The following is a 15,644-nucleotide window of genomic DNA, read 5'->3' on the forward strand; positions in this document are numbered from 1 at the left end:
AGAAGAATATTAACGATCAAAATCCTAGTTATATCTTCAACCAAGCTCAGTTTCCCTGTAGTTTTGTATTCTATTTTTGCCCAAATTGGTGGTGGCTAAGAAACCATGTTTAAACCGCTTTACACTAAATTGTGGTTGTGCCTGTATCCGTTTTTGTTTTGAGAAATGTAAAAATGTACATTTCCCTCTATGGATGGTTCTAGCATGAAAATCTCTTGGTGCACTTAAAAAAACGTGCCTTTTTTTTTAACAGAGAAACTGAAGACAGAGAAACAGAGAAACTGAAAGCGTTTACCAGTAGGTGGGGTTGAAACCTGCAGTTTTTCTGCCTTTTTCTCCCCCTTCTTTCTCTTCTAAAGGCATATGTAAAGGAATCTTGGATAAGTTTTCAACTCACCTCCCTGGGGAAAAAAAGCACTTTGGGTTGCCTGGGCAGGTTCTGTGTAAAAACCATCAAGGACCCGGGGAAGGAGGGACCATTGCTGAGCATATCCAACTTCTCCTGCTGGTCTGGGTGATCTCAGCGGGCCCCAGGAGGTTCAAACTGAAGATACAGCCAACAAATGGCATTTATTTCTGTGCTGACAGTCTTCCTTAAGAAAACTGCATTTTACTGGGCTCTCTGCTGTTGTGTTTTTCGCTTTTTTGTTTTGGGGGGTTTTGTTTGTTTTTGTAAACAACAGCACTTCACCTCTGTTCTTAAGGCAAAGAGCGGTGATAACCAAGGTGCAGGCAAGTTTCTCTGGCACTTAAGGAAGACGCCCCAAATCCATCCACCTCCTTCTCCCCCAGGGAATTCACTGCGCCTTGGTTCAGTTTTAGCTGGACCTGGAAACCTGTGAGGTGCCTCAAGTCTGATCAGAGCTAGAAATGACGGCTGAGAATTCACAGAAATGTTAATAGATCTAGCTTTGGAGACCAAATAGATTTAAAATGTCCTTTGCCCGCAAGCTGTAGACGAGGTTGAAGAGAATTTCGTGATGGAAGCCGTCCTCGTGCGTACTGCTTGTCATACAGGCGTAAAGATCATTCAAAACGCCAGGGAAGACCCTTTTCAATTGGCGAGTTTATAGTTTCCAAGGGGAGGAGGGCAGGGGAGGAGTAACGACGACCTTTCAGGTGTGTCTTCCAATCGCGATAGCCGGTTTTGGCTGTGAATTGAGCCCCCCCCACCCCCCTGCACTTCCCCCTTCCGTTAATTAAATAAACCTCGGAGCGCTTATCCGCACACGACTCGGCCCTTGGGGATCTCTTCCAGCGTTGCTCCCATTCTTAAAATCCTCAACTCACAGAGGTTGAAGAGCTGGCGACATGAATTTCCAGCTCCTAAGGGTGAGAAGAGAGGTGTTGGGTGGAGGGCAGACCGGCAGGGAGGAGAGGCATGCGGGAGGATGCCCGCTGGGTGGGGAGGGCGCGCGTGGGGGCGCAGGGTGGCTCCCGGGCGCTGCCCACTCCTGGAGCCGGAAGCCGAGTCCGCGTCGCCCGGCCCCTGGCCCCAGTGGGTCTCCTCGTCGCCTGGAGGCGATCAGAGAAATGCGTTAAGGCCGCGGGGCTTAGTTGGCCTGGAGGTGTATGGTGTTCCAGGACGCTGAGCGGAGAAGGCCTCCGGGGACGCTGGGCTGGAGCCTTGGTCCTCCTGCTTGCGCTCGGAGCGGTTAGGCTGCGCACGGGTGGGCCCTGGGATATAGTGGGGAAGTGACAGGCACTCTGCAGCCAAGCGTGGCCTCTGGAGGGCGGCGGTCCCCCGGGGCGGCGGCGGGGCGGGGGGGGGGGGCGGCGAGAGCCAGGCTTGTCTCTAACAGGTCTCCAAGAGAGCCGCTAGGGAGGTGGCCTCGAATAGCAGGCATGTTTGTGGCTTTGAGGTAGTTGGACGACCAAAAATTCACCTTCGCCTGCTGAGAAGTGGGGTTGTGGTTGTCAAGTTAGAGACTATACCCACGAACTCTGCGCTGGGCGAGCGCTCTTCCAAATGAGCGCCCGGACTAGACCCGGGACAGAGATGGGCCCGGGCCCTCCCCGGAGCTTGGGTCCTGCAGGCTCCCTCAGCTCCGCGACTCTCTGTCCATTTGTAAAAAGCAGATTTTTCGAGGAAGGGCTACAGGCCGCGAAGCCCCTCCCTTCAAGCACCCGGCCTGTAGCCGTGCGCTTAAAAGTGAGCAGTAAATGGAGTTGGGCTGGACCCTGGGTTAAGTAAGAAGCCTCTATGTGTGTGCGGCGGGCGCTTTGCGCACTATCCAAACAACCTGCTATTTTTATATTATTGCTGTTATTTTGGAGTGGCTGTGAAATGATGCATGTGGCGCCCCAGGGCGTGCCCCTTTAGTGGGCTTAGACAGTTGGGGATACTCTTTGGTGCCAAGTGTGTCTGTCCAGTGGGGTGACGGTGCCGCGAACGGAGGTTGTGGAATAGAGGGTAGGGTGTGTGAAGGGGCACGCTCCTCGATTGCTGCAGGCCCCGGCTTTTCCGCTCTGCTTAACCCGGATGGCCACTTCACCGCGGTCTCTGCGGGAGCTCACGCTGCTCCAAGGGGCGGGACAGACACCTTGCGCGCAGCGCGGCGTCCTCGAGGGCGCTCTGGGGCCTCCACCTGCAGCTCAGGCGCCCCCTCCCTGGGGCGGGAAAAGTCTCAGGCCAACCCCAATCCAGCTCTACCTGCCCCGCCGCCTTCCCTGGTTTGCGGGGGTGGGAAGTTGGAGGCGGCGACGGCGGCGGCGGACTCCCGCCTGCGCATCTACGCAGACGCCTCCGCGTCTCCCGACTCGGGTTTCTTGGGCCATCCGAGCGGGCTGGGGGCTCGGGTCCGGGCTTCAAGCGCGTGTGAGCGCAGCCTCCCTAGGGGGCGACAGAGGGGAGTAGCTGACAACCCTCTATCCCCATACCCCCGATTTTGCGTGGCGTTCTGCGAGGCTCACCCCCGGGATCCCCTAGTTCTGTTTACAGTTAAGCGGCTGCGAAGCCTCGGAGGGTCCTGAGGGGGCACCCTTCCGGGAGCGGTGGCTGCCCAGGGGCCCGGCCACGCAGGCCCGGGTCTTCCCGCGGCGAGGGGTGGGGGCTTTGGAGGGAGGTCCGTCCTGGGTGCGGGAGCCATTCGTTCCCTGCTTTCCGCAGAGAGAAGAAGCAAAGTAGAGCTCAAGGAAGGACCGAGGCTTCCAGCACGCCGACCCGGGCGCGCGCGTGCCGGGGTTCCCGCCCCGAGCCGAGGGTGCGCGTGTTTGGGCAGGGTCTCCAGGGCCGGGAAGATTGAGGATTTGTTTGCGCCGCCTTCCATCCGGGGCGCGGAAGCCGCGCTCTGCCTTGAACGCATGCCCCTGGGAGAGGGGGCAGCGCCGGTGACCCGGGCGCTGCCTGGGGAATGAATGGCCCTTGCCAAGCGGTTCGGAAACATCTAGGTCCCCGGGGGTCCCCGAACGGAGGCGCGCAGTCCCTCAGGGGCTCTGTCCCTGGGCTGGGAGGCATCTCTGTCCCTACGGGTTGCTTCGGCCACAGCTGCTGCGGGAAGGAATGAAAGCCGGGGCCTGGGGTGGGGGGTTGGCCCGTTTCTGCCCTGCCCAGGTTCCAAACCTGCCTGGGGGAAAAGTTGCCCGCGTGGACGAGACCACTTGTTCAAGTTGCACCCGAGGCGGGGTCTTTGAGTCAAACCCGGGTCTAGAAGGCCCTGCGTGGAGGAGAGCCTCCGCGTCACCGCTCTGGGAGTCTGGAGTGCCCGAAGGAGGCGCGCAGCTTCCCTCTCGGGAGTGCCTGGGACCCCAACCTTCCACGTCCTGCTGTGCCCGTGTCCGATTCCTGCGTGGCACAGGGGCCCCCCGTCCCACCCCTCCCCCAACCCCCGAATACCAGGAACGCTGCTTTTTCGGTTGTTTTACTCCAGGCCTCGGTGTTTTGGAAGCGAGGTGTCCGGGGTAGTGTGTGCACTGTCCTTTGTACTTTTAGTGCAAAGCCCCGAAAAGCCTCCAGTGGTTTCACTTCCAGGTTTTGTTCTCACATTTGGTAGGACTATCACCTCGGGTCTGTCTACTCTAAGGCAAGAGAGGACGTTTCACTTGGAGGACGCCCATTTTTATTTCAGTTATTCTATTTTAGGCCCATCTGGCTCTAAAGAAATGCCAAAGCTCAAACAAACCCGAGAAGGAGCAGGAAGGTGGTGTGTGCAAATCATTCTGTAGATGGGGAGTAGCGTCCACTCCAGGCCCGGAGCACTGCACCGATGGGTATTAATTACTGCATAATCGGTTTCGGAATCAGATCGAAATAGTCCCCTTCTCCAATTCTCTCAGAATGTTTAAATTCAGATCCAGGAATCAGATGGGACGTCCCAGTAAAATTCGCCCTTGAAAATTAGCGACTTTCCCCTTGCAGTGAAAAAGGTCAATTACAGTAATTGGGCCAATGGATTTCGTTTCTTTAAAATTTTTTTAATATTGCACATTGCATTCAAGTTTGGGTGGCAAATAAATATTGGGGCTAGAGGCCGCATTTCTGTGTAAGTTTCGTTTTCAGCCTGCGTCCTCAGAACGGGGGTACTCACCCCTCCCGCGGGGTCCCTCTCCGGCCCCTCCCTCTTCTCCCTTCCCCCGCGCGTGGCGCTTGGGTTGTTGTATTCGGCCCCGCACCTCTTTTCCCGGGTGAGTTGAAGCTTCTGAGTGCCTGGCCCGTCGGAGGCAGCTGCCGAGCCGGCGCTGGGCAGGGCTGGGCAGGGCTGGGCAGGGCTGGGTGAGGGCGCGCGGGTGACCCCCAGCCGCAGTCAGCGGCGGAGATGCAGCTTGGGGCGATGGCGGCCAGACGCCGTTGTCCAGACTTCGCGGCTGGTGGAGGCCCGCCCGCTCCGGGGCGCTCCGGGCCGACTTCCCCTGAAGGCCTTCCCTCCTCCAACCCCTCGGAGGAATGGGCTGGCGCTATGACCACGGAGAGGGAGGGAAGGGGAGGCGTCTCTCGGAGGGATTGGGGCTCCGGCTGCAAGATCCCAGCCCAAACCTTAAGTCTCCGTGGGGTGGACATTTTAGGAGATAAGGGGGACCCCAGCTGTTAAGATACCCGGACGCGGGGTCTCTTAAGTGCAGGTGACAACGTCTTCTGGAGGATGGGGTAAGGCGCGTTGGGGAAAAAAGATGGGGGGGGGTCTTAGGTATTTGGATCCCGGGCCCCAGCTCTGCCAACCTCAAGATGTGTGCATGTTGGGGATGACTGATGGAAGGCGCGAGGGGGACCCCGACCTAGCAGGTCAGCGGCTGTCAGAGAGGTGCCGCAGACTCGCCTCCTCTCCGCGCCCCCCGCAGCGTGGTTCTCGGCGCGGCGCCCCGCAGGGGTGCAGGGCGGAGCTAGGCTGGGACTGGCTGGGGGCTGCCCCGCCCGGCGCCTGGGCCTTGGTGCCGGCCCCCGGGGAGGAGTTATGATAATTTCCTTCTCATTAAGGCGCCCGGGTCCCCCGGCTATTGCCGGGACACACAGTACGGGTGCGGCTTCCCGGGTCCCCGGCAGCGGCTTGTACACGCGCGGCGGCAGCATCTATGCTCGCAGAGCCGCCGATGCGCGTCCAGTGACCGGGACAGCGAGGCCCTCTCGTGGCGGGGGCGGCGGCAGACGCCTAGCCACCGTGACCCCCATTTTGGATTTACCGCTCGGGGGGTGGGGGGAGCCTGGATTTAACTGGCGCCCGTTTTGGGGGACGCCGGACGCCATGTTGTGGAAAATAACCGATAATGTCAAGTATGAAGAGGACTGCGAGGTGAGCTGGGCGCAGGGGCGCAGTCTGGCCCCGCCCGAGGACAGCCCGGGAGGCGGGGGCCGCTGGACCCAGGTCGGGTCGAGGGAGCGGGAGCAGCGAGCAGGCACCAGCCTCTGCCCCTCGATGGGACGGGGTCCACTTTTCCGGACGCCCCCTAGTCCGTTTCTCCGGGGCTCTCTTCCTGAATCGGGCCTTTTCCTAAACATCCACCCTCGGGAACAGGGCCTGGAGAGGGAATGGCAGATCCCACCCGCAGAGCTTACCGGTCGGTCTCTCGCGAAGCAAACCAGCCCTTCTTCCCTTTTTCTCGGAAGAGCGTCTCGTCTACAACCCTTAGACGTGGCTTTTACGCAGCGTATCTCCGTCCAAAGGGTCAGACGAGGCGACCTGCCGGCGACACCTTTGCAGAGTCTCCTCCGAGGCGGGCTTGTCACCTGCCCCGCTAACTCCTCGGGGAAACAAGAAAACAACAGAAGTTTGGCTTTTAAGAGAAGTGGGGGCTGGGGAGTGCTGGTGGGGGGGCCCTGAGGCCAGATGGGGCCGTAAGCGCTCGGGAGTGCTCCAGCCAGTCGGACAGGTTGAGCTAGAGTTTCGGAGAGTGGGAGGGAGGGAGGCGGCGAGCGGGAAGAGGAAGACGCGGGCGGCGGGCGGTGTGCGCCATGGCGCTGGCGGAGCGGAGCCGGGCCTGGGGGGCCGCGGGAGGGCTGCGCGCCCGCGGGACCTCAAGGGGCTGCCCCTGTCGGCAGGCCCGGGCACTTCCACTAGGGGGCGACAGTGCCATGTTTCTCCCGGCTCCCCGCTCCCCCTGTGACCCCTCGAACCCAGGGAGACAAGTCCTTTAAGAATTCAGTAGGATAGCCTTGGGGCGAGGGACGTGCGCAGGCAAGGTTGCCCAATATTCGGGGTCCTTAATTCTCCCCCTGTGCCCCGATTTGTGGGGACACTGACCGTGGCCGGGCAGGGCGGCCTCACCTGCTATTCCCTCTTGGTCGGGAAGCTGCTAGCAGGCAGGGCAGCCCCCGCTGCGGTGCGTTCCTTCCCGAGCTCCTCGGGCGGCGCTGGGTGGCTGGCCTGCTAGGGAGCGTCATTCACCCGGAGGTCTTTGTCCTGAGGGCGTGGAAGGGGAGGGTCCCTGGGGCGGGGAAGACGCGCACTTCCCGCTTTGTGCGCTTTATCCGCGCTCGCAGCTTCCCCCGGTTCTTTGGTCGGGCGCCGCCATGTGCGGGCTAGTGAGCGAGCGTACTGCGCACCGTGCTCGCCGCATGCCGACTTCCTCGCCGGGCCCGGATCTCGGCTTCTCCTGGCCCAAGGCCTGGGATTCGGACTTGGCGCTTCAGAGCGCCTCGGGTGTCGCAGGGCCCAGGCCTTCGCCGCCGGGCTTTGAGGCCGCGTTCCTCCAGGTTTTTCGAAGTCTCTCTTTACTCCGTGGCCTCGGGTTTTGCAACGAATCCCCCGGGGCACTTTGCCTCCGGGTGCCCTCTGGCTGGAGGGCAGGCCCCGCGGGTTGGGTCCGGGCTGGTGCGTTGGGTCCCCTGGGGGCTCGCCCCTCAGCGTAGTGGCGGCGGCCAGTTCGCAGTGGCGGGGTTTCGTACCAGCGGGGTCTCTCTCTACTTCTCTCTCCCAGGATCGCCACGACGCGAGCAGCAATGGGAACCCGCGCCTCCCCCACCTCTCCTCCGCCGGGCAGCACCTCTACAGCCCCGCGCCGCCCCTCTCCCATACTGGAGTCGCCGAATACCAGCCACCACCCTACTTTCCACCGCCCTACCAGCAGCTGGCCTACTCGCAGTCGGCCGACCCCTACTCGCATCTGGGAGAAGCTTACGCCGCTGCCATCAACCCCTTGCACCAGCCAGCGCCCACCGGCAGCCAGCAGCAGGCCTGGCCGGGCCGCCAGAGCCAGGAGGGGGCTGGCCTGCCCTCGCACCACGGGCGCCCGGCCGGCCTGCTACCCCACCTCTCCGGGCTGGAGGGTGGTGCCATGAGCGCCCGCAGGGATGCCTACCGCCGCTCGGACCTGCTCTTGCCCCACGCGCACGCCCTGGATGCCGCGGGCCTGGCTGAGAACCTGGGGCTCCACGACATGGCCCACCAGATGGAGGAGGTGCAGGTGAGAGGCGCCTCGGCTCTTGCCCCTCCTGCCCAGACCTGTTCGCCCCCCAGCTTCTCCTGCCCCCACCCGCCTCACGCTCCCCCGAACTTAAGGGAAACTTTGTCGTTTCTTCCCTAGAATGTTGACGACCAGCACCTGCTTCTGCACGATCAGACTGTTATTCGCAAAGGTAGGTAGTGAGAGCAAATTTCTCTCCTCCCCCGATTGCGCATGACCTGGCAAGGTGGGGGCATTTGGTGTCTGGCTTGGGACATTTGTGCTGGGGAAGGGACTGACCGGGGCTGGGGGAAGGTAGGTTTTTCCGAGTAAGAAGAGATCTCTTTCCAAACTAAATGAGAAAGAATGGTAGTAAAACTCTTAGGAGCTGCCTCGATTAAGAGATTAATCAGGATTTGTTACTCCATAGCGTTCTCCTGGGGAATATGATCCCTTGAATTGGATGGTGTTTTTACAGTGTGTCTTCCAGAGTGAGTTAACGCTGTGATTTAATTTGGAAGAAAACACACCACACACCTTAGTTGGGTGGTCGATTCTGTGATAATTGTTGAATGAGTGGATGTGATTCTGTTTTCCATTTCAAATGTGCATCTGCTGAGGATCCTTAATCCTGACCTGCAAGAAAAGGTTTTGAAACAGTTCGGCCTACCAAATACACAGTTTTAAAAGGACCAGGGTGGGATGATGTGCCAGAGCTCGGGTTTATGGAGGGTAGTGGGGGAGGGGACTGGAAAATTGGATCACTATGGGAGTGTCTTGACGAAATTAAGTCGGTGTACTGACAGGATTACCAGTCCGGCTGTTTTGGAGATGGAGTAGTCCTCCTAGATGAAGGGTAGTTACTCAGCTACTGGAAGTTAAACTGCTCGAAATCAGTTGGGAAATGGTTTTTGACGAAAAACTCAGAAAATAAATTGGATTTCCCAGGAAACTTGTAACAGAACGGGTTTGTTTGTATTTTTAAATTTACCGTGATCAGTTACACTGAAAGTTGTCAGCAAAGGATCTAAATGTGTCCGGTGATTTTGGTTGTTTGTGGAGTGAGGAAGAAAAAAAGAAATCGCCATTTATTTAGGACTGAAGTAGTCTTTTGAAAACAAATGTTCTAATTAAACAGATTTTAACAGTGGCTCCAAAACGAAAACCCTCCATGCTCGGGGTCGTGACTAATTAGCTTTGTTAAGGTGTTAACTTGTGAATTTCAGATTCGATTATCTTTGAAGAATATGACTTAAAAAAAAATCTGCTTGCAATTTACATAGTCTTAACATGCAGCGTTGTTTGCTTACAGAGCTCTTTTGGCTTTGGTGAGTGGTTTGAAAAGGTCCCTTTTTCCTAAGTGCAGCTCTCGGGACTGTCACTTGTGATCTTCATTCACAGGTCCTATTTCAATGACCAAGAACCCCCTGAGTCTCCCTTGTCAGAAGGAGCTGGTGGGGGCTGTGATGAATCCCAGCGAGGTGTTCTGCTCGGTCCCTGGAAGATTGTCCCTCCTCAGCTCCACCTCTAAATACAAAGTGACAGTTGCTGAAGTCCAGAGGCGATTGTCCCCGCCTGAATGCTTAAATGCCTCATTACTGGGAGGTGTTCTCAGAAGGTACATGGGGACACACAGCCACGGTGGTTGGTGGTTGGGTGGTTGGAAGGTGAATAACATAAAAGAACCAAGGAGGTATTTTTAACATTTATGTAACTTTTATACTTAACACTGAATTCTAATCGGCTTAGAGTTTTAGTACATTCCTTCTCTTTTAGAAAGTGCCAGATGTAGAAGAAAGTGCTAAAACAGCGCTCACAAATTGTCATTTGGTTAGGATTTGATTCCATGTATGAAGTGGTGGCATCCTGTTGGGGGGGGGATGCTCCATGGGTTTTGTTGCCCCAGAGGGCTTGGGGGGCTGCTACAGTTTTTATACATGTAATTTTATCCACTCCAGCACAATTTGCAATGTTCTGTGATTGGAAAAAAAAATGTTGGTGATGGTAAGAAAGAGCATTAATTACACTGTATCACTTGATTATGATCCACATAATGTAGATACTCTGACAGATTTCCGTTTTGATCGCAGCAGTGTAGGAATTTAGAATTTTAAAGTGTGGTGTTTTGAGAATAGCTACAGTTCACTTTCTTGTACCCAGAGCCAAATCTAAAAATGGAGGCCGGTCCTTGCGGGAGAAGTTGGACAAGATCGGGTTGAATCTGCCAGCCGGGAGACGGAAAGCTGCGCACGTCACTCTCCTGACGTCCTTAGTAGAAGGTCAGTGGAGTTTTGTTTTTGTTTTATGGTGTTTTTAGTTTGCGCTGTGTCGTCTGTCATCTGTGTCTTTAATCCCTGAAGGAAAGCCTAAAAACGGCTCTGTCACAAACAGATGAAGATGAGTTGTCATGAGTTCATTGCAGTGAATCACAGTAATTTTATCCAATGTGTTAACACTTAAATCCCTGACTGCTTAAGTGTCCTTTTCTGGGTTCTCCAGAAAAATCACTGTGTAAAAGAAATTGGTTTCCCTGACCTAAGAACTCTCACCGTTAGGGTGTTGGGACATTTCCTCCAAGTGAACCAGTTTTTGAAAGATGGCATCGATCACCTGGCACACTTTTAAAAAGCTGGTTGTGGTATTGGGTGGGAAGAAGCACCGATTCCAGCTTGGGTAGCTGTGCAATATCAGGATTGTGGTCAGTGAAGAGAAAAGCCCTTGTAGACGGTGGGATTAACCCAATTCACAAGCCCTTTGTTCATTTCCCGCAAGAAGAAAAAAATTAGTGGGGCCCCTCTCCCCAGTCCTAAAATCGTAGGATGTAACATTTTAGTGTATTGAATGGGCCTGTACCCCCAATCTGGAAGGGAGCCAAGAATGCAATTACAGCCTTTAAAAATAAGTGGGGGCTGGGCGGGGGGCGGTGGCGGTTAAGGGAAAAGTGAAATAATTTTTTTTCAAAAACCAGCTCATTGTTGCTGTGTACGGGAAAATGGAGTGGAGCGCGGAGGGGCTGATCCTGAAGGCCGGAGCAGCCCCCTCGCCCAATCAGCAGGGCGCTGGGCTCCGCTCAGGGCTGGGGGAGCCAATGAGGGGTGGTCGCCTGGTGGCCAGGCAGTCTTTTGAACACTTTCTGTCCCTGGTCTAATGGCGCTCCTGTACGCTGAAAGGGACTTGGCAGAGCCCGGCTCTACCTTTTTACAAGTGTCTTTGGAGGTCAGGGCAAGGAGAAAGGAGCTGCCTGTTAGTTAGCTGCCTGTTGGAGCACAGCTGTCCTGCATGGAGAATGGTGGGTTCTGCGTGCGTGGCGCATAAATGTGGCTCCTCGAGGTTTTCTTACTAGCCAGGCTGAGGTGCTTGAATAAGAAAGTGTGTGCCAGAACAATGGTTCTCAGATTCTGATTTAGTAAGTCTGGGGAGGCAAGTGGAGGAGACGGGGTGGGGGTGGGGTGCCACTCTCTGGGTTTCTGGAAAGCTCTGGCCAGCCTTGACACTGTGGAGCCAGGCCCGGGTATCTCTGGTCAGAAATGAGTCCCGTTGGTTTTCTCTCCCTCTGATCCCCGAGTGATTTGGACAAAAGAGCGTGGGTAGTCCAGGCTGGTAGTTGGGCTCTTCACATTAACATTTCCAGTGGAAACCCAGCCCTGCCTTTCTTTGTGAAAAGAAACATCCCTGAGCCCTGCCTCCTTCCGTCATGGGGCACCCCTGGTTTAAAAAGAAGGTTCTCCGTCAAAGACTTGGTCACGGTTTCATAAAGAGAAGTGACCAGTTGACTTTTGTGCAACGTGCTCATCTTTAAATTTCCCTACTTCTCCACAGTGATAACTTTTTTTATCGAGAGAAAGCACGGATGTGTCTCAGAGAATCTTAAGTCGGGGTCCAAGACGGGTTCGCGTTATTCCAGGGCAGTGAAGAATGTCAGTCAGTTTTTCCACACGCCGTGTGTTTTCCTGCTCTATTCCCAGGGGAACGAGCCCACCGAAAGTACCCAGGAAGTGCCACTTGCCCGCTGAATTGTTTTCCTTGTGGGTGATTTCATTTTAAAGTGCCAAGTGACTGCGGGCCTAGAAAAAGGGTTAGAAAAAGAGGAGAGGGAGGTTTGCGGGAAGTGACTGCGGGCCTTCTAAGTCTCTTGTCACTGCTGATTATTTTAGGTGAGGCTGTTCATTTGGCTCGGGACTTTGCCTATGTCTGTGAAGCAGAATTTCCTAGTAAACCGGTGGCGGAATATCTAACGAGACCTCATCTTGGAGGGCGGAATGAGATGACAGCTAGGAAGAACATGCTCCTGGCTGCCCAGTGAGTATCCAGACTTGAATTTGGTGGCTGGGTGTTACTACTGATCTTGAACTTGGGGGGTGGAGGGGTGCCCAGTAACAGTCCCTGGTGCTCAAGAAAGAAAGGCTCGGTAAACAAAGGTGTGGAGCAAAAGGAGCTGGCCAGGGGACGTTCTTTGACAAGGCAGATAGATGGACTCTTGGGTAGGACTTAGAAGAAGAAGTAAAATGAATGTATTGCTCAGTAGTGAGTGTTTTTTGGAGCTGCTCAGTTAGGCAGCTCAGAATAGTTCAACTACCCTTTCATTATTGTGTCTCCTTATCTTACAAAAATGTGTTGGAAACACTTTGGTCACATCCAGTCAAGATTGTGGGTGCCTTCTGCCTCCTGAAAAGACATTTTTGGTTTTTTAAATGTAACGATTGGGTTGGATTTGTAGGAGACACGTGGGCAAGCTAAGTGTCTCAAGCCCTGCTTAATGCAGCTGCAGGATTTCTCGTGGAAGCCAACAGTAAATTAGTTTTTAAAATTATGGTAAACGAGGCGGAAGTCGTCCAGTCGGGAAACGGGGCAAAAGGAAGCAGAGTGACCTAGCCTGTATAAACAGTGAGTTTTGGGGGAGAAGAAATTGGTGTCTGGGTACCGAGCTGTACCAAATAAATGTCTATCCATTGTTAAGTACCCTCCTGGGCTGGAATCCTGACCCCACCTCCTGCACTAGTCCTGGTGACCTTGGCCCTTTGACTGGGGTTAATCCCGTTATCTTTTCTAATTGCCCGTGAGGATTAAAGAAGGGAGTGCTTGGAAAGAGTTGAGCTCAGGGCCTGGCGCGTAATAGGTGCTAAGTGTGAAGCAGTTGACTATTTGTGGCAAAGTCTATTTCTTTTTGAAAGCTCTGGTGGCCTCCTGGGCGTCCTCCTTGGGGTGATTTGGCTTTGTCCTCTTGCCCTGTCGCGAGCTAGATGGAGCTCACAGGTGTGTGTTGACTGTCCTCCCAGGCAGGTGTGTAAAGAATTCACAGACCTCCTCAATCAAGACCGAACCCCCAACGGCAACAACCGGCCCACCCCGGTCTTGGAGACGAACATACAGAACTGCTTGTCTCATTTCAGCCTGATCACCCACGGGTTCGGCAGCCAGGCCATCTGTGCGGCTGCGTCTGCCTTGCAGAACTACATCAAAGAGGCCCTGATAGTCATAGACAAATCCTATATGAACCCCGGAGACCAGAGTCCAGCCGATTCTAGCAAAACCCTGGAGAAGATGGAGAAGCACAGAAAATGAAGGATGGGAGTGAGCCAAGGGCTGAAGAGTCTCAAAGGAAAAGGACTCCACGATCATTCTCGACCTGGACAGGCTGGGAGACCCCTCTTGCCGGGGGACGGTTTGTGACCCACCTTCCCATGAAAAAGGCCTCCACTCATTTTCTGGATCTTGACGTGCCCTCCCGGATTCCTTAGTGTTCTTTTCTCTAGCGCTGAAGTGTGTCTCCTTAACTCTGGACAAGGGATCGGAAGGTGACAAGTGCTGGTTCTTTGTTCATTAAGTTCATTTTATTCTTTTGAACCCCATTCTTTTCTCTGAAAGTGGTGCTACAAGTTTTAGAACCTTTTAAATAAATTCCCGGGGCTCACGAGAAAACCCACACCGGTAGCTGTTGAAATGTCAGATTGGTGCGATTCAGATCGACAGTAACTTGCAGTGTTAAGGTAATGGTTGGCTTTTTGTGTCCACTCAATATTTATCTAAAAGTATTTATCTGGCTTCTTCAGGTATCAAATCCTACAGACCGTAGGAAGCAAAGATTCTCTCTGCTTAGCAGCTAGTTTAATAGGTGGTATTTGACACTCTTAAACCCCTCGTTGAAAGGGGGCCTTTGGGTTTTACGAAACTTGTAGAAATGAAGCCTGCTGATGATCTTGTGTTTTCTTTTTGTCTTTTTTTTTTTTTTTTAATTCGGAGAGTTAACTCTTCAAATGAGAGACTCTGAAATGTCATGTTCCTTTAAGGTACTGAAGCTTTATTTGCATATTTATTTCACATCTTGGTGTTTCGAGTAAACTTGAAAGGGGTAGGCATGAAGCGTTTTTTTTGTTTCTTTGTTTTTGTTTCTGCTGCCCGCCCCAAGTCCCGTAGGAGGCTCTGTATGTTGAGTAACAGTGCGTTGAGTGTACAGATTTTATTTATGCATAATTTAATGGGGTCTGTAAATACGGGTGCACTTCTTAAGACTTTTGACAAATGGGATTCGATTTTAATATTAACTTCTAAAGGTGATGGGGTAATCTAAAACACTTCTATTAGGTTTTATTCGTATGTACGCAGGGTATTAAGAATTAAGAGGATCCTGGGCTCTGTGCTCTGTTCTTGATGCGGAAGATTCTATTTAATTGAAACTCTCTGTTCACAAAGCAGTAACTTTGTGTCTCATTCCCATCACGCTGGACCGGAAGATGGGTGTGTGGTACCGTGCGTGGGGGTGAAATGGAGGTTTTTGGAAATGGCTGTAAACGTTGCCCGAGTAATTGTTGTGTATAACGATACCTGTATAATAAAAAGTATTCTCCATAGAAGCCGTGAACGTCGGGTTACAACTTGGTTTTTTCTAAGTCTCTGAGATGAGTGGAGTAATGGCAGAGCTTAATTTATGGTTCGGCTGTGGCTTTGTTAATGGGACTGAGCAGGAAGGTTGTGTGCCGAGGGAGGTCTGAAGTTTCGTTTCATTTGCTGTCCCATCTCGGCTGCAGGAGGGCCTTGCGCTCCTCCGCGGTGGCCCTCTGCTGTGTGTAGTACCCCTCTCCCGCCGCTAGGGCTGTCTGGAAGCGTGCGGGACCCTTTCTTCCGAAGGGAGAGAGTCTGCAGTGTTGCAATAACGTCTCTTGCCTAAAGCTTAACTACCTTTTGAGAAACAGCTAGGGTCAGGCAGGGTCAGGTTGCCGCCTCCAAATTTTGAGAATGGAAACGAAATGACTGTAGGTAATCCTCGGGCAGACATTCCTCAGGAGGATTTTTGCATTCAACCAAGTGCAAATAGCGGGAAGTGTAGGCTTTCGTTGGCGTTTTCAAATCAGTGAAATTCCCCCGTCTTTGGACGCACGGCAGTGCGCATCTGTCCAAGGCACCCTAACCATTTCGCTTGCCTGGTAAGTGGGCCATTGGGTCTCTGCGGGCTGCTTGGGGAGCAGAAGAGTCTGGCAGAGATAGTGGACTTGCTGGATGTTTGTGAGGATCTCGAATGTACTTCCCGGGTCCTTGATTCCAAGTTGAAGTGTCCTGGCGTACCCTCCAGGAAGTTATATGTTTATAGTTTGGCACGAGAGGCAGGGCTTCAAAGGGAAGTGGGAGCAAAAGGATTTTCCACATTGGATAAGGCCATTTCTTCAACTCCAGCCTCATAATCCTTGATTTATAACTCTACCAAAAGCTCAGCAATTCCTGACTTTGTGTTGGCATTGGATGTGAAGTAATTTAAACTCTGCCAACCTAATACTTTGCTCTTGGCAGCTTGTCCTTGGCCAGTGAATGTTCCTATTAAGTTGGATTTATCTGGTTGA

The 15,644-nt window shown here is 53.9% G+C and overlaps 1 protein-coding gene across 2 annotated transcripts; it reads left to right on the forward strand.

Moving 5' to 3' along the window:
* The first annotated feature begins 5,441 nt into the window (after positions 1–5,441).
* On the forward strand, positions 5,442–14,660 carry TFAP2C (transcription factor AP-2 gamma). 2 transcript variants are annotated; one of them, XM_021677807.2, is made up of 7 exons: positions 5,442–5,723; positions 7,348–7,833; positions 7,954–8,005; positions 9,214–9,430; positions 9,973–10,091; positions 11,967–12,111; positions 13,089–14,660. In XM_021677807.2, exons 1-7 carry the CDS (start codon positions 5,676–5,678, stop codon positions 13,372–13,374), a joined length of 1,353 nt encoding a protein of 450 aa, XP_021533482.1. In that variant the 5' UTR covers positions 5,442–5,675; the 3' UTR covers positions 13,375–14,660. The 2 variants fall into 2 exon arrangements, with proteins under 2 accessions (XP_021533482.1, XP_021533483.1); XM_021677808.2 differs by having other exon boundaries at positions 13,203–14,660.
* Positions 14,661–15,644: the final 984 nt, after the last annotated feature.

The sequence above is a fragment of the Neomonachus schauinslandi genome, chromosome 10 (genome assembly GCF_002201575.2).
Source record: "Neomonachus schauinslandi chromosome 10, ASM220157v2, whole genome shotgun sequence".
In the NCBI taxonomy this organism is placed as follows: domain Eukaryota; kingdom Metazoa; phylum Chordata; class Mammalia; order Carnivora; family Phocidae; genus Neomonachus; species Neomonachus schauinslandi.

Excerpts from the sequence above, each read along its gene's own strand:
- TFAP2C (XM_021677807.2), top strand. The coding sequence starts at position 5,676 with ATGTTGTGGAAAATAACCGATAATGTCAAGTATGAAGAGGACTGCGAG. Across the intron at positions 9,431-9,972 it reads CTGGGAGGTGTTCTCAGAAG|AGCCAAATCTAAAAATGGAG; the intron begins GTACATGGGGAC and ends TCTTGTACCCAG. Across the intron at positions 10,092-11,966 it reads CCTGACGTCCTTAGTAGAAG|GTGAGGCTGTTCATTTGGCT; the intron begins GTCAGTGGAGTT and ends TGATTATTTTAG.